Here is a 21,955-nt window from a genome sequence, read left to right as displayed (position 1 = left end):
AGAGTATGGAGCAATAAACAGCTTGGCTTTATTTCACAAACGACGAGATAGCTAGGTATCTAGTTATTCAGTCAGCCTCAGTCCATCCTTACTCACAATACCACTTTGTACCTCAAGAGGTGATAGTGAGTTACTGTAGTGTCCACTCTGCTCTCAGTCACGCTCTGTCAAGTAAAGTGAACAGCTGCTAATGTTGGCTGTTTAGCAATAGCTCAGAAAGGTTCATGTTTCTGACAGTGTTAATAGGTTGGACAATTGTTACATGTAGCAGCTTTATTACAGCTGAGTGTGTAATTGAAAAAAACCGTAATATGTTTTAAATAAAAAACATGTGCAATATACAATATATTAGATGCAGAATTGTCTTTTTTATTCAACAAAAGAATGAAAGTACGAATAAATCAGGCATATCATTCATCAGGTCATGTAGGTTTCGTTTATTGTTTTTGGAAAGCAGGCTCCAGCTGTAACCCATGAGGTTAATCAGTGCAATTTGACACAATGTGAAAGGATTTTACAGATTAATAAATCCCTGGACTGTGTTTTTAGAGTGTGTGTTTTTAGTTAATGTTTCTATGGCTCATGGCCAGTTGCAGCACTTGCAGGAGTCCCAGTAGATGAGGCCGGGCTGGCAGCGGTGCAGGTAGGTGTTTCCTTGGAAGCACTGGAAGTACGTAGTCTTATCAGCTGTGTTCTCATACAGGCCGTCGGGGCGGCCTCTGCAGAAATCTGCCACAGGGTCCCTGGTTGTGGTGGGGGCTGGGGTGGTGGTGGGCTTCGGGGGGAAGCCTGAGGAATTAGACATGGAGAAACAAATTTCATAAACAAAGGCTAAACCAACCATTTTTGAACTTTTGACAACAAACTGCTAGAACAAAAACTGCTATTAAAAAAGTATCAATTAAATACAAAAGGACGACTGTGAACGTGTTCCTTTGATTGATAAATCGATTAAAAAGAAATCAAAAGCAACCACAGTGAGCACAGATGGCTCAGTAAGTAAGCCAAACTACAGAATTTACCCATTGACATCCTGAGGTGGTTGATGAGGGGATAAGCTCCAGATGAGCAGAAGGATCCACCAAAGTCATCCATATCCAGAGTCCACACATGAGCACCTCCCAGATTGTTGGTGGTCATCCACTGGACCTACAGTACACCACATCATTAATAAGGAAATTAAGAAGCAGCTACAAATTTATGAAATATATAGGCAGGATGGCAAAATAGGAAATTATTATACTAGCAATACAAACTGTCTGTTTTAGGGACTTCTACTTATATGCCTCCAAAACACTTTGCATGTAAATTTGATCTCAATTTACAAAAGTGGGATCTGTTGCTTTGTAGCATTAATAGAGTTGCAGGTAGTAATGGCACCCTTGGTTACCTTGGAGGAATAGCTTTTCATGTCATCATAGCCCACCCATGAACTGCCATAGGTAGCATAAGGAACCTTTTGTTGAGGGATCCATCCAATAGTAGCACTGGGGATGTAGTCACAGATCTGGTAACACAGAAACATAAACAGAGTAAACTTGACCATCTTCACTTAAAGTCCACCCTCACTTTCACATTTGTAATCAGTAGTTCCACAGAGCTATATTTGCTTTTTGATCTAATTTAGAAAAAACACAAGTCTTGTCACAAGGTTCAGTAGGTTGGGTATAAAGCAACACTTTCCCCCTTCCAACTCAACAAAAACAGCAGCTTGGTCAGTGGCCTTCGGTTTCATAGTGTGATGCTCTTTCTGCCCCTCATCATTCAGTTCACTCTATGCTGGGACATACTGATTATTAACAGTAACTGAACTAGGCATTATATGAGTGTGTTGTACCTCATAGTAGGACCAGAAGCCATCAGTACGAGTGTAGGGTCCAGCATCTGCCGGGCCATTAGCTGGTGCTCCAAGGCCAGTGGCACCGGTGCTTAGGCGAAAGGTTCGTCCGTAGGTGGGGAAGCCCAGCAGCAGCTTCTCAGCTGGTGCTCCCAGAGACAGCCAGTGAGATAGAGAAGAGTTCTAACAAAAGGACCAAGGAGATAAGTATTACAGGACCAATTGTTTTTAAGATTTATTTTCGAATATTTTATTTCTGTTTTTTTTAGATGAAGTGACAGATGAAGTGAGACAGGAAAGATATGAGAGAGAGGGATAACATGGCTGCTGCTGTAAGGACTCATTCTTAATTAATGGTAGTTGCTCTACCATGTGAGTTATTGGGGCACCCAAAAACTAATATTTTTATTTTACCAATCAATCAGATCCCAGTAGTGTAAGGATATCCAGTTCTGAATCAACTGCAAATCAACAGCCAGCTCTATAGCTTTACAGGTCTAGCAGCAAATAAAAAACTGAATATATTTCTCAGGAGTTGCTGAAGACCACACCAGAGCTTAAAGGGGATTGAATATTGGATTTTCTGTACATTTAAATGCTGGATAGAAACGTGACTCCAAATGCATGCTAATGTAACTCCTCTGCAGCTTTACATAGTGAATAACTAGTTGATCATTGATATCAACATCCAATATTATATCATGTGTTATTTGCATATGTCTTTTAAGACCCTCTGCCACCTAGTGATCAAAATCAGTTACTGCAGTTTAAAGTGGGAACCACAGTATATGAGATAAAGCCTAAATTATGAATTTGTTGATAAATATTGAGTCAAAATCACACGTAGTGCAATTTTGATGATGAATAATGTAGAAATGTGTGTAGTTTAGAGGTGTCTGTCTTTTTGTGTCTATGTGTGCAACTTACAATGTTGTGATGAATGTGTGAGCCAGAGTCCACAGGGCTGGGGAACAGTGGGCTGTTGTGTCCTGTAGCTGCCTCCCAGCTTCCATGGAAGTCATAGGTCATGACGTTGATGAAGTCCAAGTGACTGTTGATTTTAAAAGGTTCTTTTTAGATCAGCAGCAGAAGAAGTGAGACCATTTTTTTAAGAACATGGTGTAAAATACATGCAAACTTTCTGTTTTAACAGTAAATGTGAAACTCTTTCTCACTCTGCACAAGTGATCGCTAACAAGTCTGTCTTATCAGTGAATACTGATCTGGGGTTCAGTTTCTTCCTACCAAGTGTCCTTGCACAAGAAACTGATGCCTCTATGCTTCTCATTCACAGTAAGGCTGGGTATCATTAGAACTTACCAGTACCAGTACCATGCTTATGTGTCACTACGTACCAAAGCTATACTTTTTTGTCTGCCTTACCTTTCTGCAGATAAACATACATTGGGTCCAGTGAAAACCACTGATGGGCAGTAACCCGATTATTTTTTTAAAGTAATGAGTAAAGTAACAATTGCAAAAACAGTAATAACATTAATGTTACTTTCCCGCAAGCAGGCTGCGTTACTGCATTACATACATGATTTTGTTTTGTGAGCCTGTTTCGTGAGTGACAATGACGTATGAGCGGCGCAACATCAGTGGTAAACACTGACACGTGTAGTGATCAACAAGAGACAACATGGAGCGCAGGAGAGAGCAGGACCATGCAGCATTTAATGCTTGAAAGTACTGACATTACTTTGCGTTTGACTCAGTAAAAGGTGACAAAAACATCAGTGTCTGCTGTACACTGTTTGTGTGAAAAAAACTCTTATCTACAGTGAAAAATTCCACCTCAAATCTGAGCAAACACAGAGCAAGCCGGCACAGGAACGTGAAACTCACTGAAAAAACCCCGGATCCCCCCACTGACATGACCGCTGCAGCTAACACATCCAATTCCACCAAGTGAACCTGCAAGGGCCCCTCTCCTGCTACACAGGTGAAAAAAGACTTAAGATTATTGACGAGGACATGTTGCTCATTTCCACTGTAGACTCTGAATCGTTCTGACGCATCTTAGAAAAAATACAGACCTAAAGCTGCTGCAGAGAAAGTCATTTGAAGGATACCTTGAGAGAGAGTACGACATAATGGACGCTAATTTGAAGGCCGCGCTCGGAGATATAGGGTAATATAGCGTGTTCAGGTTGTGCATCATGTTTTTGAAAGTACCTTAGTAAAGTAACTAGTAAAGTAACTAATTACTTTTGAAAAAAGTATTTAGTAAAGTAACTGAATTACTTTCTTAGAGAAGTAATCAGAAATCAGTAACTAATTACTATTTCCAAGTAACTTGACCAACACTGGTGAAAACACACTTACAGTGCAATCTTGTTGACCTCGTAGGCTTTGTCAATGGTGGGGCGGAAAGCAGCAACGCTGGCTGACAGCAGCAGCTGAGTCATCCTGTTTTCCTTAGCATCATCCTCAAAGGCTTTGGACAGCTCCTGTAGGCATAATGGACAAAACAAACCTTAGACCTTCTACAACTGATTGTTTCTGTCTTATCTCTTATCAAAGATTTGATGAATACATATATTACTAGACCTATTGTTTTTAAAATCTGATAGAAACATGAATATCCCCCTCAGAAGGACGGCTGTAGACTCTAAGCCACAAATTCAATACCCCCCTGGCACACTTCAAACTGAGGGTTATGAGAACTCTGTCGTTCCAATGCATTACGGTCCTTTTCTTTATAACAAGCATAAAACAATCAATAATGTTACTGCTTTGCTGATGTCTTGGTAGCTACCTAGCTAGCTAGCTAACGTGACATTTACTGCTGATTTATATATCTTTTTGTCTAAATATACAACAGTGCTGATTTGATTTTAAACAATGTTGAACTTCAGTGAGCTGAATGTTTTGAGTTCTTGTGGTGGTCTTTAAAGTGTGTAGCAGACAGTAAAACAAATTCCCCAATGGATGTTGAGATAAGCAAATTGCAAGCTACGTGGACTGCACCATTTCTGAGCAGAGTTGCCTTATTTTTTCATATTTGGTCATCTAAAAAGAATATATTTTTAAAATGCCATAATTGCAAAAGGTTCACTAACTAACTAAAACACTAACAGCTTTAAGGAACCACATTGGCAGACAAATGAGTGGCACACACCCCAATTCCCAACAGCCATTAATGACAATGAGGTCTGTGCTAACCTGGACCAACAGAGAAAACCTCTCTCGGTCTGTCTGTGGGCTGCCGTTGTGTCCAGGATATTCCCAGGCCAGGTTCAGGCCATCGAAGTTATGGGTGCGCAGGTAGCTGATGGCTGACCTGATGAAGGCTGCACGACTCTCAGGCTTGGCAACCATGGAAATGAATCTGGTGGGTTGTATAAAAAAAACTGCTGCCTCAATTCTGGTAATACAGTGTCAGAGGAAGGTTTACTGACTTCAAATTTTATCCCGGTTTTTTGCAGTCTTCCACACACATTCTCGATTTCCTTCCAGTTGAACTTACGGGCTCATTCCATTGACTGTGCCTCCGACAGACAGTAGAGTCTTCAGAGCAGGATTGCTAATAGCAGAGGGAGAGAGACAAACATAACCATGTCAACATTTTGAAATGTTAAACGCTGGTGCCTGATTATAAGTGATAAGACTGAAGACCTAAAATACTCACATCAGACTGTTATCTGATGTAGACATTCTGAGAAAAAAGTCAGAATTCTGAGAATAAAGACAGAACTCAAAAAATGTTTACATGTGCAGACTTCTGACTTTAATCTCAGAATTCTGAGAAAAAAGTCAGAATTCTGACTTTAATCTCAGAATTCTGATTTTAATCTCAGAATTCCGACTTTAAAGTCAGAACTAAAAAAAAAATTCACATGTGGCCCTAATCCTCTTCCGTACATCCCGTATGGTGACGACGGCGATGTATCGCAGCAACGTGCCATCCCACTCAATGAGGCATCTATGTATATATGTCTATTGATTGGACTACAACCTCCATCTCTAGCTGGAGTGTTTCCTACCATTCACACTGCCTCCATTCTGCTGTTTCCATCAACAAAGCCCCTTTGGCGCCTCCTCCTGCACCTTTTTACCTATCTCTAGTCCCACGAGAACCATGACTTTGCAAAGGTTTTCAGCAAGGAACTAACCCTTAGCGCCCCCATCACAGACCTTATGATTGTGCCATTGATCTTCCTCAGGGTGCACATCTCCCCGCAAGTAGGCTCTACAACCTTTCTAAGAGCAGGGGTGCAGGATTTTTCTTTATGGCAATGAAAGACACTACGCCCTTGCATTGATTACTGTGGACTGAATGTCATCACCATCAGAAACAAGTATCCTCTTCCCCTCAACGATCGCTTCTTTGAACCCCTCTGTTATGTATCTCGGCAAGGCAAATAATCTTGTCCAGATCAAGGAAGGACATAAATGGAAGACCGACTTTAATACTCCGTTCGGACACTTATTTGCCATTCAGCCTGTTCTCCAAGAATGGAGAACCTTTTTAATTCCTTTAAACTGATTCCATTTTGGTTGTCTGCTTTGAGGTCCTGCAACAAACACCCACCAATCGCAACAAGGCCACCCCTGAAAATCTGATTGGCCCCATTATCCTAAATTCTGATTGCACAGTAGCATGTGTTTTTGTTTGAGAGGTCTGGATTGTAAATTTGATTTTTTCTACAATAAGTTGATGCCATATTGTGTCCTGCTATTTTTGATGTGCATTGTTTTCTTTTGTATGTAGCCAGTGTTGGAGGTGCAATTTCTTTTTTTTAAAAGAAATGTCAATAAAGTCCACTGGCTTCTTGTTATTTATACCGTACACTACACAAGTTAGTTATTACATATTTTGTGTATTGGTTTAATTTGGTACATTTTCCACACATCTCAGTGACTTCACCCCACTGGACAAAAGTTTAGTGTTCATCTATATCAGATTACTCCCATGCTGCTTTTTCAGGACTTGTCGAACAACCATAAGAAGATTGCCACTGTGTGATGTAACTCACACTACAAGATCTGACTGCAGTCTTAAATGACTCTGCTGACTGCCCATCACAGTACACAGGGTTTTAAATGACCTTGCTGCAGGGTTCAGCTCTGATATCTTTTTAGCTGTAGGCCTGTTTGACCACTCAGCTCATTCTGTGCTGGGTTAGGTAATGATGTCACTCCACATTCAACTTTTAGTGTTTGTCCTCGCAGGAATGGAAATAGTGTTCCTGCTGACTTGAAAGTGTCTCTGTTACATAAATCGAGGACAGCTCTTTTAAACAGTGTCTACAGAACATGTGAACAGATGCCAGTGCTGGTGTGGAAAGCACTTTGATATATCTTTGTATTTAATACATATGAAATAAATTGAACTTACATTTAACAAAGCTTTCTTGTGAATGAGTTATCTCAACACATTTTCTATCTTCTGTGATGTGTCATGTGAACAATTTTTTGTTTTTTCCCCTTAGCTTTAGAAAAAAAAAACCCATCAGTGTTAGGCTTGGTCTCATGATGATCCACATAACAGGACTTTGGAGTTCACTAAGTTGTCAGGTGGAGCTTTTATTTGACATACTTTTGTTTGAAAAATGTTATTGACGTTTCCCCCAGCCATCAGAACATGAATATTACATTCATTCTCCTGCAAATGCCCTTGACCAAGGTGCTGGCTCAGAGAGGGAGCTGGTCCCTGGGCACCCAAAGTGACTGCCAAATGCATGTCATGGATGGGTTAAATGCACTTAATTGTAAACTACATTTACATTGCCTATCTCACAATGTTGGGATTCAGCATTCAAGGCTACAAATGGTCCTTATTGTTCTAAACGCCATTCCACTGAGACAAGAATATAGCTCTGGAGAAAACATTGCAGATTTGTTTTGTTTTGACTTGAAAATTGCAGAACAGTAAAACATGGTAAATGTTGAATAGTGGCACCAACCACTGTGTGTGTGTGTGTTGTTAGTCTTGAAAAAGGCCCATTAGCTGAATGTTGGTGTCCATATTGGCTGAGTGTACTCACACATTCTTAAGGCTGTTGAGGCTGCCGTACTGCTGCTCATCGTTCCACTCGATGGGGCTGAGCTGGTTGAAGCTGTTGATGGTGGCCAGAGAGTAGATAACGTGTGTGCACAGGAAGGGATCCACATTGGCTGGGGTGAATTTGCCTCCTCCGGGCCTGTACTGGGCCCAGTTGGTCATGTGGCACACCAGTTTACTGGCTGAGGCTGAGGTTAGATGGGAAGATCGAAGCAATGAAGGCTACAATGTAATCGTTCTGGAGTTTTGATAATTTAGTGTGAGGAAGAGTCAGTGCTTGGTGTTCTAAAAAAAACATGCTTACCAATGTGCAGCATGAGCAGCACGCCCAGAGCTACAGCAAAAGGAACAGAAAAGATGTCATTATATATATGATATGTACAGAGCACATACATACATGCCTAAGATAAACATAAAACCAACAGGAACCAGGTCTGCAAAACAACAATCAACTACATTTAAAAGTACTGCAAGAGAATCATACAGTTAATATATTTGCCAGGCGTTTTTTTTTAATAATATACATGAGCAAAATAGCTTTTAGCACAGATTCTAAGGAAAGTGGGTTGTAGTAACATGTTTTTTAGAAATATCTTTGAAATTACACTATCAAATGCAATAATTCGTCTATTTTCCTAAATAAAGCTGCATCACCTTCAATTCAGTGGCCTGCTGAAGGGAAGTTAAACTACTGAAGAGTATTAGGGCCATGGGCAAGAGAAAAAATGTCAGGAGGAAGTTTTTTATTGTCATTATGCACTTCAAGAAAAAAGTCTAAATGTCAAGAATAATGTTGACATTTAAGATTAAAGTCAACCTTTTGAGACTACATCAAACAGCGCAAATGACAGCCTCAACAAAATGCCCTGTGTAGATGAACTGGTAAAAATGTACTTCAGAATCGACTTTAGTAACAAAGACATTGTTTCTCTTTCAGCTCATAAACACAATGTAGTTGTCAGTATTAGGACTCTATAGAGACTGTGCCAAAAACTTGTTCAGAAGGAAAAACCGCTCAACCATGGAAGAGGTGTCCGCATTCGTGCAAGGTGAAAGTGAAGGGATGTAGTAATGGATCGGGTGTGCAGCTGTCAGTCGCTCCACTAACTGGATTTGAGGGACTGGAAGAGTTGACTTCATTCTCAACATTTTGACTTTATTCATGAAATTGTATTTTGATTTATTCTCAACATTTCAACTTTTTGAAGCATAATGAAAAAAAAACCTCTGACTTATTTCCCTCATCCCTGGCCCTAATACTCTTCTGTATTAGACAGAAATAAGAATAATTAGCAGGATCAAGCAGGTTACGCAGGATAAGCAGTTTGAAGTTTCCTGGAAATATACTAAACAGATTAGCAGCTATGTATTAAGTGCTTATTGGTAAATAGCGGAATATAATTATCACATAGCATTGGGGTAATTTTAAATACATGTTGAGGTAATTATTGTGGAAATTTGGGGGTAATTTGGTAACTAGCACCTATTTACTATGACATTTGCAGAGCTGTAAAATGAAGTGTTACTTATTCTATTTATCAATATTATAAATCTGCTTAGTTTTTTCTACGTAGGAAATTACTGAATTAGAAACTAGAGTTAGGTCAACTGAGTAGCCCGAACACATTTACATTTCATGAGTAAGGAGGGCAATAGATTAATAATGCTTCCAAAATACAATGCTAAATTCAACAGAAATAGCTTCTTCACAAATGAACAGTTATTAAAAATGTTGAAATTGTCCATGAAAGCTATTTCACAACAACTTTCATTTACATGCTTAGTTTAAACTGTTTACTAACACAGGTTAACTTGTAAATGCATGAGTGAATGAATTAACAAGAGGTCGTTGGATTTGCTCTCGACTTCCTCCCTCTCTCTCCTGGAGCTTTTGGAAAGGTTGGAACTGGCCTTTAACAGCGGTGATATTTTTCTTTTTTTCCTTTAATAACTGTTGATTTTGTATTGATACAAATAATAAATGCATTATTTCCTTTTGAAATAGTTTTGTCTATAAAAGAATAATACTTTACCACTGTTACCACTTTCCCTTCCAAATACTCTGCATTCATGAATTTGTTTTCCAGTCGAGAAAAGTGCAGGTTCTCTTTCTAAACATTAAAGCTGACACAGATCCTTTTTAAATCTGACCAGATTTGGATGCTAAGCTTATAGTTAATTTTAACAATGACTGGTGATTTAAAAAGGTCTTATGTAACTTTATTCAGCGCTATCTTTTTCTCTTTCTGCCCACCTAATTGTTAGTCTGATTGAACCATTGCACAACGTTTCTCCATGTATAGTATTTTAGATTTTTGGAAAGCTTGTATATGAATAATATATATTAGTTACTGTATTGGTAAAGCAGACTTTCAACAAAGCAAGGGCATGAAAAAGCTTTTCAAAATATACAGTAGAGTGGTCAGCCATATCACTGTATCAAATAAAAGCTTCTGTGGCCAAACCTTTGAATATTTGTGTGTACTAGGTCTATATACATTTGGCATCTTGATGTGTGGTGTATGAAGTATAAAAATGGAAGGAGTGAAAGGTATTTACCTACGAGGAGTCTTGCCATTGTGTTCCTGGAGAGGCAACCAGTTTGCAGCAGCAGTGAACCTCTGGTTGATCATAAAACATTCACATGAGATAAGATACATAAAAGACGAAAGCAGATTTCATGAAACAGTATAAAACAGATCAGTATGCTGACTCTTGGCAGCTCTGCTATTCTCTGCTATAGACAGAAGAAGTCATTCTCAGACGTCATTTCAGTCATGTGTCTTTAACATTTGATTTGCTAGTGTATTAATATTGATTATCAAAGAAATAATAATCCTTAAGCTTATCAATAATAACAAATAATTCTTAGTTGTAGGCCTATTTCCATCTACTCATAATTACAGTACAATTTAACCACTGTTCTCCCTTTAAATATCTAAGATTGCAGCTAAAGTATATAACACAAACCCAAATGGAGTGGTGATCTCATTACCTTCCTTCAAGACAAATTGAAGCAGAGTCCAGGGCTCAGTGAAGTTGGGTCAGATTTATATTTTGCTCATTAATGACTAATAGCTGGTAGCAAAGTGCAGCTGATAAGGCTCAGGGTAGTGGGAGTTTGGCTGACGTGCATTATAACCACACTTCCAGTAAGTTCAATGCCTTGCAAGAATTAGACTTGCTGGGAAATGAGCTGTCAATTTGATTTCCACATCATACTGACTGCAGTGATAAGTGAAGGAATCAATGATCACGTGATATAGGCGGTAAGTTGCTGACAGATGCAGACAGTCTAAATGCAACCTTCACGTCAAAATCCCATAAAAAGCTAGATTTGAATGAAAAGGTGACATTTTTAGAAAGCAGTGTTTCTAAGCTAAACCGAGAACTTTTTCCTAAACCTAACCAAGTAGTTTTGGTGCCTTTATTTTGAAGGTGTAATAGGCATTTCAGCACCATTCTGTGCATGTTGCTTTGCTTTGTAAGAAGTCCCTGTTGTCAAACACTGATGCTTTGGCGCCAGTCAAGAGTAGCTTAGCACAAAGACTGGAATGTAAGGGAAACTGCTCAGCTTGCTCAGTCCTGTTCAAAAAAACATGTTGTCTTCCCGACTCTTGTTTCACCAGGAGTCACCTGGGTTTTGTTCAGTGGCTAGTGGTGACCCTACCACATGGACAGGATTCCTTCAATTATTTGTGCAATTATGTAAATGTTGTCGATTAGCAGTTAGCTCCAAAGATCCCCAAACCACAATGGGAAAGGGATGCAAACTGTGTGACCTTCAACATCAATATAAGTAAGTACAAGTACCTCAGAACTGTACTGAGTATTTCCATTTCTGCTGATTTATACTTGCACTTGAGTGCCTTCAAATATAATGCATTATTATCATTATTATTATTATTATTATATTTGATAATACTGTAGATACTCTAATCTTTACTGAAATACTATTCATACGCGTGACTTTGACTTTGATTATATTCTAAGATAAACACATTACTTGAAGGTACTTTTTAAAACATTGCTGAATGTATCCATTCACATTTTATGTATTTTCTTTTTAAAAAAGTAAGGAGTGTGGACTCAATTTACTCACTACATAATTACTGAAAAGCATAATATGGAGCAGCTGATAGGTGGAAGATGCAGATAATATGGTGTCTGTTCTGCATTGAAGGTCAGTTTTATGTCACAGCAGTAATTTTGGTCACATCATGTTAAAATACTATAATATTATTAAAACAAGCCAACTGTAGTGGGTTAGCACAAAACTTCTGATCTTACAGTAATCCATCAGATCATCTGAGAACCAGATCCCTCAAACTGCATGTCAAACAACAACCACTACAACCAATTTAAGGCTAAGATCACACTGGATCCTTGAGGCGCCTGCCCTGCTTCCCTCTGGTGAAACCTGCACAGCAAAATGTCAGTGGACCTTCTCTATGCAGACAGTTCATCAATAAGCACACATGTAAACACAGTAAATACACACATCACTGAAATACAATCCCAAGGTGTTTAATTTCAATCATATTTACAAGTAGCACCCGCCCACCCCTCCCTCACATTTCCATTCAGTTACAGTTTTGAAAAGGCCCAAAGGCAACATAATTCAGCCATATGAAACAGACTTACCTTCAGTGGGTGATGAAAGTCACCTACTGAAGGTGTGTTCATCTGCCAGAACATTCAGTGACTGGGCACCCAGAAGCAATCAGTGAAATGACTTTGAATACTGAAGGCATTGAGAAAACAGTTTGTACAGAGTAAAGCACATACACACAAAACCAGGACATCAGTTAATAGTTCTGATGTTTTTCCCCCAACATTTGGACTAGTGTGGAGATGAAGCAGCTGCATGAGGCCCCAAATTTCTGAATGAAAGACTCTGATGGTGACCTAAATTCAGGTTTGGACCAACTTAGTTCAAGAGGGCTGGCTGACGGCATCAGTATATAGATTACGTTAAACCAAAACTAAAGTACTGAAATGACTGTAAGGTCTGAGGAAGAGCAGACCAGAGCTGGAGTTTGTCTGCTTGAAATGGCAGTACACTCTGAGATTAGTCAAACTTAATAAATATCATATTTTAGTAATCAAACATGTTGTCAAAAGTAATAACTGTCTAAAGCTAATAATGTGCAATGTGAAGTCCAACAGGTATGTGTTTTACATTAGTAATATTTTCCTTTCCAGTGCTTAGAGGAAATTATCATTTTGCCTGATAAGCTGGTTTTGCTACACCCACGCTAACATGAGTTCAATGATGAAGTAAGGGCAACATGTTGGTGTACAGTATGAAGCACCGAATGAAAAGTGACATTTTCCAGACAAAATAAAGCACATCATTGTACAATCCAGTGGTCTATCATTCAACCACCTGCAAAGTATAAAATAGAATACTAAAGCACCACAAAACGCTTTTGGTTGTCCAGACCATTCAAATATTTACATTGAACAAATACAACATAAACATCTTTAAAATAAAACTATAAAACTAAAATAATTTAAATTCATTTGTATGTGTATGTGTGGATGGCCGACATAGAACCTTCCAAATGCGCTTACATGCTTGTTTCTCGGCTGCTTTTGGCATTTTCACTTCCACAGAGTTTAAAAACACATCCAAGCAGACCAGAAACAACATTGGTGAATCTGTATGTAAAGGTTGAATCCTGGAGTTTTTTGTGATTCACCAACGATGATGTGACTTTGGATTAGTCTAAGAAGCAAGTGAACTGATAAACATGGCAGCAGCTCGTCTGCAGGCAAAGACTGTAAGTAATAACAACAACTTCTGAGATGGGGGTCAAATTATCTGAACATAACTCCAACAAAGTAGTCAAGGACTATTGACAGGCTGAAAGTACACTACACAACTTGTCTTAAATGAGTTTTTTGAACAATGATTAAGGCGCTTTTACAATTTGTGGCTGTATGATATTGTGCATGAATGAGCAGTAACTCTTTTCTGGTTCAATGAGGCAAGTGTTCCCTAGGCTGGAAGTCACTGTGACAGCATGTGATGAAGGCCTGTGAGACTATACAGGTGCAGGTTGCACCCTGGCCAATAAAGGGGCACGGAGCAGAACAAACAAACTATTTGGGATTTGAGGCTGCAGTAAGTATTTGACATTTTATACTGATAGACAAATATTAATGATTAAGACTTTCTTTAACTTGATATGAAGAACTACAAATCTGTGATTTGTAAAAGGAGTATTTATCTGTCAACATTAGGAAATAATGATACATCTGCAATAAGATAGTAGTAACTGGTATACTAGCAAGGTCAAGTTGTCAGTCTAGCTCTCATAAAAATTATTTTCTAAAAGAGATGGCAAATATTGTAGCCTCAATAAACAATGTCCCTCTCGTTTATGTTCACCAAAACACTCAGTGCGTTTACATGACACTCAAGAAAACCAAATTACTGGGTTAGTCCGACAATGATCGGATCTTTAAGATGCATGTATACACCTTAGTCTGACTAAGATCGGACCGGATCGGATTTCTCATAGTCAAATTAAAACACCTAGATTATTCGATTGATAGTCGCATTACTCGCATTACGTTCCATCAGATCGGATCGGATTTCTGCGTTCTGCACAGGCTCGAGACTTTTTTCCCAGGGCCGTGAGCTGGAAGTAGAAGGACGGCGGCGTCTTTCCTTTCGAAATCACCGCAAGCAAGAGCGCCATTGTGCATCTAGTTTGTGTAATTATCATGTACACCATACGCGAAATGTACAAAGATGTAGCTTCGTCTCACTCTTCGTACGCCATCGTTCTTGAATGCTGAAGCAGAGTTTGTTGTTGCTGGTGACGTAAAGAGGTCAGCTGGAGGTGTTTCTGTTACCACTAGTTGAAATGGGTACAGCGCCACCTAGCGTACCGGGGTATGACATGCTGCGGCCAATAATTAGATTTTCTCATCGGCATGTACACTCGGACAATTGCAGTTGTCTGATTGAGTAGCATAGTGGAACTATGGCTGTAATCTGACTAAGCTGTGCATGTAAACGCACTGACAGTGGTAGCTACGTTTAATCCCTGAAACTCCAAAGACAGCGTTCATGTCACCATCTTCACTTTGCTATTCCCTCAACAGACAAATACAAAGACTTTGTTTAACACGTCACTCACGGTGTACTAGGTTCTTCCAGAGCTTTCCATCATATGTCAGGGTTTTCCTCAGTTGTCATGTTCTATACTTAGAGCTCACATGATGACAACAGATCCATGTCTAAGACAAGAAATAAGTAAAGTATGAGATGTGTGTGAAAGTTAGTAAGTGGACCTTGAGTTCATATTTTTATTTCAAACTACCGTTTCCAGGGTCAAAATGAACTTTCACACTGTACTCATACTGTAGAATGAGTAATGGCATAACAATACAGTTATAAAGTGAGTTATTAAAATGAACACTGGCCTGTTTTTTGATGCCATTAGAGGAACCAAAACCATCAGCATCAGTTACACTTTAACCCTTCAAGCATTAAACTGTTTTTTTCTGATCAAACCAACCAAAGAACTTAAGGCAACAACAACAAAAGACTTTGTAAGCCATTGCAGGACATGCTGACCAGACCTGACCTGGACAGGATGGCTGTAACAAAGAATACTGAATGAGGTCACATCCCTCCTGTAAACTGCCGCGAGCCAGACATGTTACATAAGAGCTGATAGAAGTTGACAGCATTACAATGAGGACGATATATGACACTGTTAACTGCTCTCTCTGATAACCTTTGTGACCAGCTCTTTCATCTCTAGCAGTGAGTCTTTCCTGCTGCCCCGGGCCTCTCGTATCAGCCTACCAGCATAAAACAATAAACCTCATAAAAAACACTTGACGGAGGCATTTTAACATTGTTACAGGAATTATTCAGTGCAGTGCACAACAAATATAAAAAAAATAAGGAAATAGGCCCTCATCTATCCAATTCTACTTCCCCCCAAAATGAGGGATAAAAAATAGAAAATGTAAACATTCATTTGGACCAGTGACATTTTCCTGTAGTTTGCTATAATTACAGCAGAGACACAAACACAAACAAGCATACAAACATTAGCAGGAGCTTCAAATAAACAGTAACAACAATAACAAGTTCCTTAGTGCTTTAATGAGTACTTATTCTGTGTTCACACTGTGAGCAACAAGACCAGCAAGTTCAGCTGGAGATGCTCAACATGTGGGAGTGCAGAGAAAAGAAACCTGAATGCTCCGTCAGTAATATTTAAATACACAAGCTGCTTAATGTAGAAAATGAACTGCAAATGGAATTTTGCAATTGTTTTGGAATCACGGACACCTCTAACCTATGCTTTGAAATCCTGCTTAAAGGTGTGTTTTGTAAAAAATGACCAGAATTTGAAGGTAGCTCCAAAAACACATGGGCAGCATATCACCAGTTTAACTGACACCTGCAGTGGCCCTGGAGTTTGCCTGGACCGGGACCTTAGATCACAGAATGACTTTTATTTTTTCTTTTGTTGAGTTAGAGTGTAAAATTGTGTCTTTTTGTTTAGTATGGAAAAGTCGAAGTATTTCCTGGGTTTTGTGAGTTTACTTCGTTTACTGAAACTAGGGGACTATCAGACTACAAAGTGGTATTAGGAGACAGAATGGTTGGTTAGCTGGTTAGCACGCTAACTTCAGGAGACATGTCTGTAACACAGTACATAGATGTCTTTGGAAGAACATCTACACTGTTGTTTCTTCAGATTATATTGATAATGGTAGTTCAATGTTTTAAACTGAATTTCCTGCCACATCTTACAAATTGCCTGAGGTTTGATCCTGACATGCCACAATCCGTCTGAGATGGGCTTAAGTTCACAACTGGTGCTGGTGTTTTGATGAGCATTCAGTGTGCATTATCCTGTGTTCTGATATTTGTTTCTGCCAGCCCTATTTTTTATGTGGTTACACTGTCACTAATTTGATGTTCACATAAAGAGCATAACCTGATAAATGTCAAAACCTTGTAGCTGTATTCAATAATAATTATGTGTTTTGGGAGCATCTATTAAGTGTGCTGGTGCCTTTTATTGTACCTAATAATATTGGGATATATATACTACTTTCCATGACATTGTCATAGACATTTGACAAATGCAAATGTCATGGCTTGAGGAACTTAGATTTAAGTTTCAGTTAAGTTTAGAGAACCACTAAATTTTAATTTCATAACTTTTCCAAGTCAATATGGTCACTTTTGTCATTTCAAAGGGCTATCAAAGACTAAAAGCTGTGTTGTAAAGTTTTCAGGATGTGGGGAGCATTGACAGGTAATACCAGGCAGTAAAATGCATGTGGAGATGTTCTGAATATTTTAGCTCTTTACAGCTCTCAGACCACCCACAACTGGTCAGGATACACAGAATTATCAGTCAAGTTGCTCTCAGTGTGAACAGACATGTAACACGTTATTGTATGTACAGGTGTTATACACACCATTGAGCCCATGAATAATTTACACCTGAAGTCTGTTCGGCTTGCCAGCTACGGTGTGAAGGACACAAATATGTGACGTGTCAGCCAAAGATGTGATGGTCCCCATAAGGCATGGTTTACACAAATACACAACCAGTTAGGGCTGCCCTCTCCTCATTCTCCACCCATACGGACTAAAAAAGACCCACTTAAATTTTTATTATTATAGAAAAAAAAAAGAAAAGAAAAATGAAACCCCGCCTTCCTCCCCTACCTGTTCAATCCCTGCAGTGCTACAACCTTCCCTGGCTGCCTGAAGCCATTAAATGTAAAAAGTCCACAGACTGGCTGAGATCACAGGCCGAACAACATCACAAGAGTGAGAAGAACCAAGCCAGTGAGGAAGAGGACAGGGTGACTGGACAGTGTGGAGGAATCGTTCTGCACCATCATACCAGTTCCTGTGTGTTTGAGAGAAAGAGGGGTATGTAATTAGTCCATTTTAAAAGGTGTAGAAGCACTGAAGATGACATAAATATTTCCTGCCCTGACAGTTTGCCTCTCAAGCTGTAAATCAGTGTGCTCTCAGGTTCAAATCTGTACCAGGTCATACATAACTGGACTTAGTTTTGAACCTCAAAATAAGCATCAACATAACAGTGAAAGGTATCATCAAATGTCCATCCTGTCAGATGGTTGAATTGTTAAACTAGATCAAAATTTTGCCAGTTTTGGCAGCGTACAATTTTATTCTTGAGTCTTTAGACTCCTTCAATGCTGTGTATGAGGGTGATTTCTATAAGGTGCAGACAGCACACTGAGGTCTGTCAGGTAATGTGAAGGCAGAGGTGTTGGAAAAATAGAAAGATATCAGGAGGCGCAAAGCCCTGCCTCAACATCTGTGAAAACCTTTTGACCTTTCTTTATATCCAAAGGAACTTCAATGCATAACCATATAAAACCATATCTAATTGTCATGGGCCTCTATATGTTTTAGGTACTGCAAATCACTTATGATAACACTGTACATGTTTGACTGTTCTTGCTCTCTGTAATCTATTTTATTCTCTTTGGTAAGTGACTGTGCTAGAAGCAGGATACTGCCCTGTGAGGTGTCCATTATCAGGAACCAAAGGACTCCATGTCGTCAGACATTATTCCTTACACATACTATACTATTTGTTTGTTCTGGTGACAGGTAGCCCCTTTCTCTGCCATTGATGGCATATTAAAACCTAGGCCACTCTAGCCTGAGAGGTATGGGGTGCTATAGGGGTGTCAGAGGGTTGTGGGTGCTGTACCACAGACTGCCGGAGCAGATGCGATAATTCCAGTTTCTGTTTCTGTAATTCCTCAAAGATAATTTCAGTGGTGTGTGTTTATTCTCACCTGAGTCCCGGGACACAATAATCTCGTGTGCTGGCCCGTCCCCTCCCTCTCCCCAGGACCGAATCTCCAACACGACGTAACCGTTGTCTTTTGGCAGCGGCAGACTCACTGATGTCTTCGCCTTGTCCAGAACTTTCAGCGCAGTCTGACCTTCGTGCTTGTAAAGAACCTGCCACACAGAACACAGCAGGTCTACTCTTTCATCCAATTAAAACATTAAAACATACGTGCATCATTCTAGTTAGCATCAGATCCTACTGACTATCAAGACTTAAAACATTTCTTTTTGCCACTGCTTTTAACTGAAGCAATTCAAGTCTTTGAACTGCATTATGACTCTGACTCTACAGTCTTGTTTCTTTGAAAGCTTTTGTATTTCAGCCTACTTGTTTTGATGTTTGTTTCTTAATGTTTTTACTGGTCTAAAATGCTATTTTAATTTTTTTTTTTTAATGCAATCTTTAATGTCTTTTAAATGACATTTTTATGTCTTTTAATGTAATTTGTGTGTGCCTGTAAAGCACTTTGAGTTGCCTTGTGTCTGAACTGTGCTATGCAAATAAACTTGCCTTGCCTTACTAAGAATGATCCAAAACTTAGTGAGATTGTGGGAAACAAACTGTTTATGTAGAAAAAAGGCCTTCAGAGATTAGTCAATTAATTAATTTTTAAACTATAAAATTGTTCAACAACTATCTAACTGACTAACTATGGGTCAGAATTGTGTTCCTCTATGGCAGTACATATCTTTGGGTTGTGGACAAATCTGGGCTTTGGGAAACACTGATTGACATTTTTCACAATTTTCTGACATTTTAGAGACCAAACAATGAATTAATTGAGAAATGAATCCACAGATTAATTGACAATTATAATGTTCCTTAGATGCAGGTCTAGTTAATACCACTAATAAGATATTTTTTGATGACCTTGCTCTTTCCCATGCATAAGTTGGCAGGAACAGACAGAATGGTCTGTACTATTATACTGTCTTTTTATTGCTTCTCATATCTTACATGCAGAGGAGATTACAAGTACCATGATCTGATCGGTCAGCAATATGTTTACTCTTGCTAAACTGTATGACAGAACTTTTTATAAAGCCTATTTACATGATCATCATATGATCTTAACAGTTGCATTTGTGTGAACATGCTTAATCATAAAACATCCAACATCGACCAACCTTTTCAGTGTTTAAATGTTCATAACATACAAGAGAGATTCAAGTCAAAATAATAAGCAAAAGAAAAGGTCTACAGTTTATTGTCCAGTGTAACTAGGAATCGTGTAGTCCTAATAATAGATCTTAAAATAAAATATGCCAGTTGTGCAGGTACGCAGCCTGGAACTGGCTTATTCATGATTTACTTTTCCCACATTTTACCAGGTCAAACCTGATCTGAATATTTTTGCAACAAGGCTGAAGACACAGGAAGTCCAGTCTCACAGCTGTCTGTCTGTCTGTCAAGTCTTTTTTGTCTTCACTTGACTTACAGTGCGACTTTCTTCAGTCAACACCTGTGGATAGCACTACCTGAGAGAACCCTCTTAGAAAACACACATATACACACTTTTAGACAGACAGGACTCACTTTGTAGCCCAGTACAGCTGACTCATTGTGCATGGCCTTCACATGGTCCCACCTCACTGTTACCCATAAGCCATCAGTCTTCCATGACACGTTACCAGGACGTCGATTAGGAGCTGTAATGGAAACAGAAAAATGTTTTTTAAAGATTATAAAAAAAAACATTTTTCGATAGCAGAAGGAAAATAAAAAAGATCTGATTGTGTCTCTGAAAGAAAAATAATAGTCAGCTTGGTGTTAGGAACTTTGGAATCTAAATATCTGGATACCCTGTCCTCTGCTGCTGCTATTTCATTTTTCTCTATCACAAATCCTTCAACTTAATAAATGTGCAGTACTAAATCACTGGAGCAGCCTTTTAAAATTCAGATCTTTACATGGTAGGATGGTTAGGGGTTTTATAAAACATTGCAAAAGATGCTTTCAAAAAAATCTATCTATTATGCAATTACCCAAAATTGACAAATATATATTTATCTTTGTTGTAATGTACTGTATGTATATTAATTCATATATTTATCTACACTGTATGTCTATGTTTTTCTATAATGAATGAGCAAGCAGTTATAAATGGGTAGACTCCATGCTAGCGAAGGTACATTATAACATTTGTATTACCATACAGCATAGTAGAGCACAGGGTTTTTTAATACTTCATAAAGACAGACACACATACTACTACTATTCAGTATGGAGGTAAGTGAGGTATATTATGACTGGTCTCTGTGTACAATCTGACTCCAGGCAGGGGAGTGATGCTGTTCTCAAACAGAGATCATGTCTAATCCTCCTGTTTTACTTTTACAACCTCAGGCCCAGGAAGTGTTAAGTACCTACTCTCCTTCCTGAGTACTGACACCCACTGGCTGCTACAGCTGAGAGGGATAATCCATTTCTGCCAAGAGGAGGGGTGGAGAAGGAGACTGCATGGGTCATTTAACCAGATGGTATGGTAATAGGCTGTTAAAGACAGGACATGCCTGAGGAGACAACACCTGTGTGTGTCTGTGCACTGTCTCTAATACCCCTAGTTGGTGCTGTTCCTAAAATATAATGTATTTTGCTCCAGGACCATCATTGAAAATGACAAAATACAGACTAAGTGAAGCACACCAATCGTGGCTGAATGAGGATATGACTTATGCTCGGCTTTGTATCCTGTCTGGATCACTGTAACACGCTGTTCCCTTTTTCTTGTCTGTCCCTGTTCTTATCATTTTCAACCTAAGTTCTCTTATTATTTTCTGTTTCCTTTCAGTTAACTGTCACTGTTAGATTTAAGTAACAAAAGTACTTTGTTACGTTTGGGTGACAGAAATAGTTAAGTTTAGATAACAAAAATACTTGATGAAGTTGACATGGTCCATCTCACAACATTAAACATAAAACACGCGTTTTCACTTATCTCATGAACATATTTTTCGAGACGCTAAACTATGACATCATAAAAACATGATCAGTCAGTTTCAATGAAGGCCTTGGAGCAACGTTTAGATGCTCCAGGAAAAACACCAACAAGGCGATATCACATCATGCATTTCTTCGCATCTGCGTCTGTGTATATGGAAAGTCATAATGACAAAACCACTGCCAGTCAAAAATGAGAAAGTCTTGGGAAAGGCAGAAATCAAACTGTAGTGACCCGGTGCAGCTACTTCTTCTGATGTCACCAAGAAACAA

The 21,955-nt window shown here is 39.0% G+C and overlaps 2 protein-coding genes across 5 annotated transcripts in view; both read right to left on the bottom strand.

The window, feature by feature from the left end:
- Positions 1-348: 348 nt before the first annotated feature.
- chia.1 (chitinase, acidic.1) lies at positions 349-10,899 on the bottom strand. 2 transcript variants are annotated; one of them, XM_030419558.1, is made up of 12 exons: positions 10,843-10,899; positions 10,407-10,468; positions 8,152-8,181; positions 7,831-8,035; positions 5,310-5,366; positions 5,006-5,171; positions 4,166-4,290; positions 2,765-2,888; positions 1,838-2,020; positions 1,391-1,507; positions 1,023-1,149; positions 349-789 (listed from the first exon to the last, which is right to left on the bottom strand). In XM_030419558.1, the coding sequence occupies exons 2-12, from the start codon at positions 10,423-10,425 to the stop codon at positions 581-583; spliced, it is 1,362 nt and encodes a 453-aa protein (XP_030275418.1). In that variant the 5' UTR covers positions 10,426-10,468; positions 10,843-10,899; the 3' UTR covers positions 349-580. The 2 variants fall into 2 exon arrangements, with proteins under 2 accessions (XP_030275418.1, XP_030275419.1); XM_030419559.1 differs by having other exon boundaries at positions 10,818-10,849.
- A 4,008-nt stretch (positions 10,900-14,907) lies between these two features.
- cntn2 (contactin 2) overlaps positions 14,908-21,955 on the bottom strand; it is a 30,139-nt gene continuing 23,091 nt past the window's right edge. For all 3 annotated transcript variants that reach the window (XM_030419555.1, XM_030419554.1, XM_030419557.1), the window contains 3 exons: positions 20,279-20,391; positions 18,684-18,852; positions 14,908-17,755 (listed from right to left, as the gene is read on the bottom strand). In XM_030419555.1, coding sequence (XP_030275415.1) covers positions 17,649-17,755; positions 18,684-18,852; positions 20,279-20,391 — 389 coding nt within the window. In that variant the 3' untranslated portion in view covers positions 14,908-17,648. The remainder of the gene's footprint in view (positions 17,756-18,683; positions 18,853-20,278; positions 20,392-21,955) is intronic.

Source organism: Sparus aurata, chromosome 6 (genome assembly GCF_900880675.1).
Source record: "Sparus aurata chromosome 6, fSpaAur1.1, whole genome shotgun sequence".
NCBI lineage: Eukaryota > Metazoa > Chordata > Actinopteri > Spariformes > Sparidae > Sparus > Sparus aurata.
The sequence above is the reverse complement of the archived record's forward strand: the minus strand, read 5'-3'. Positions and strand labels throughout refer to the sequence as shown.

Excerpts from the sequence above, each read along its gene's own strand:
- chia.1 (XM_030419558.1), bottom strand. Across the intron at positions 2,889-4,165 it reads GAGGTCAACAAGATTGCACT|TCACTTGGACTTCATCAACG; the intron begins GTAAGTGTGTTT and ends TAAAATCAACAG. Across the intron at positions 1,508-1,837 it reads GCTTCTGGTCCTACTATGAG|ATCTGTGACTACATCCCCAG; the intron begins GTACAACACACT and ends CTGTGTTACCAG.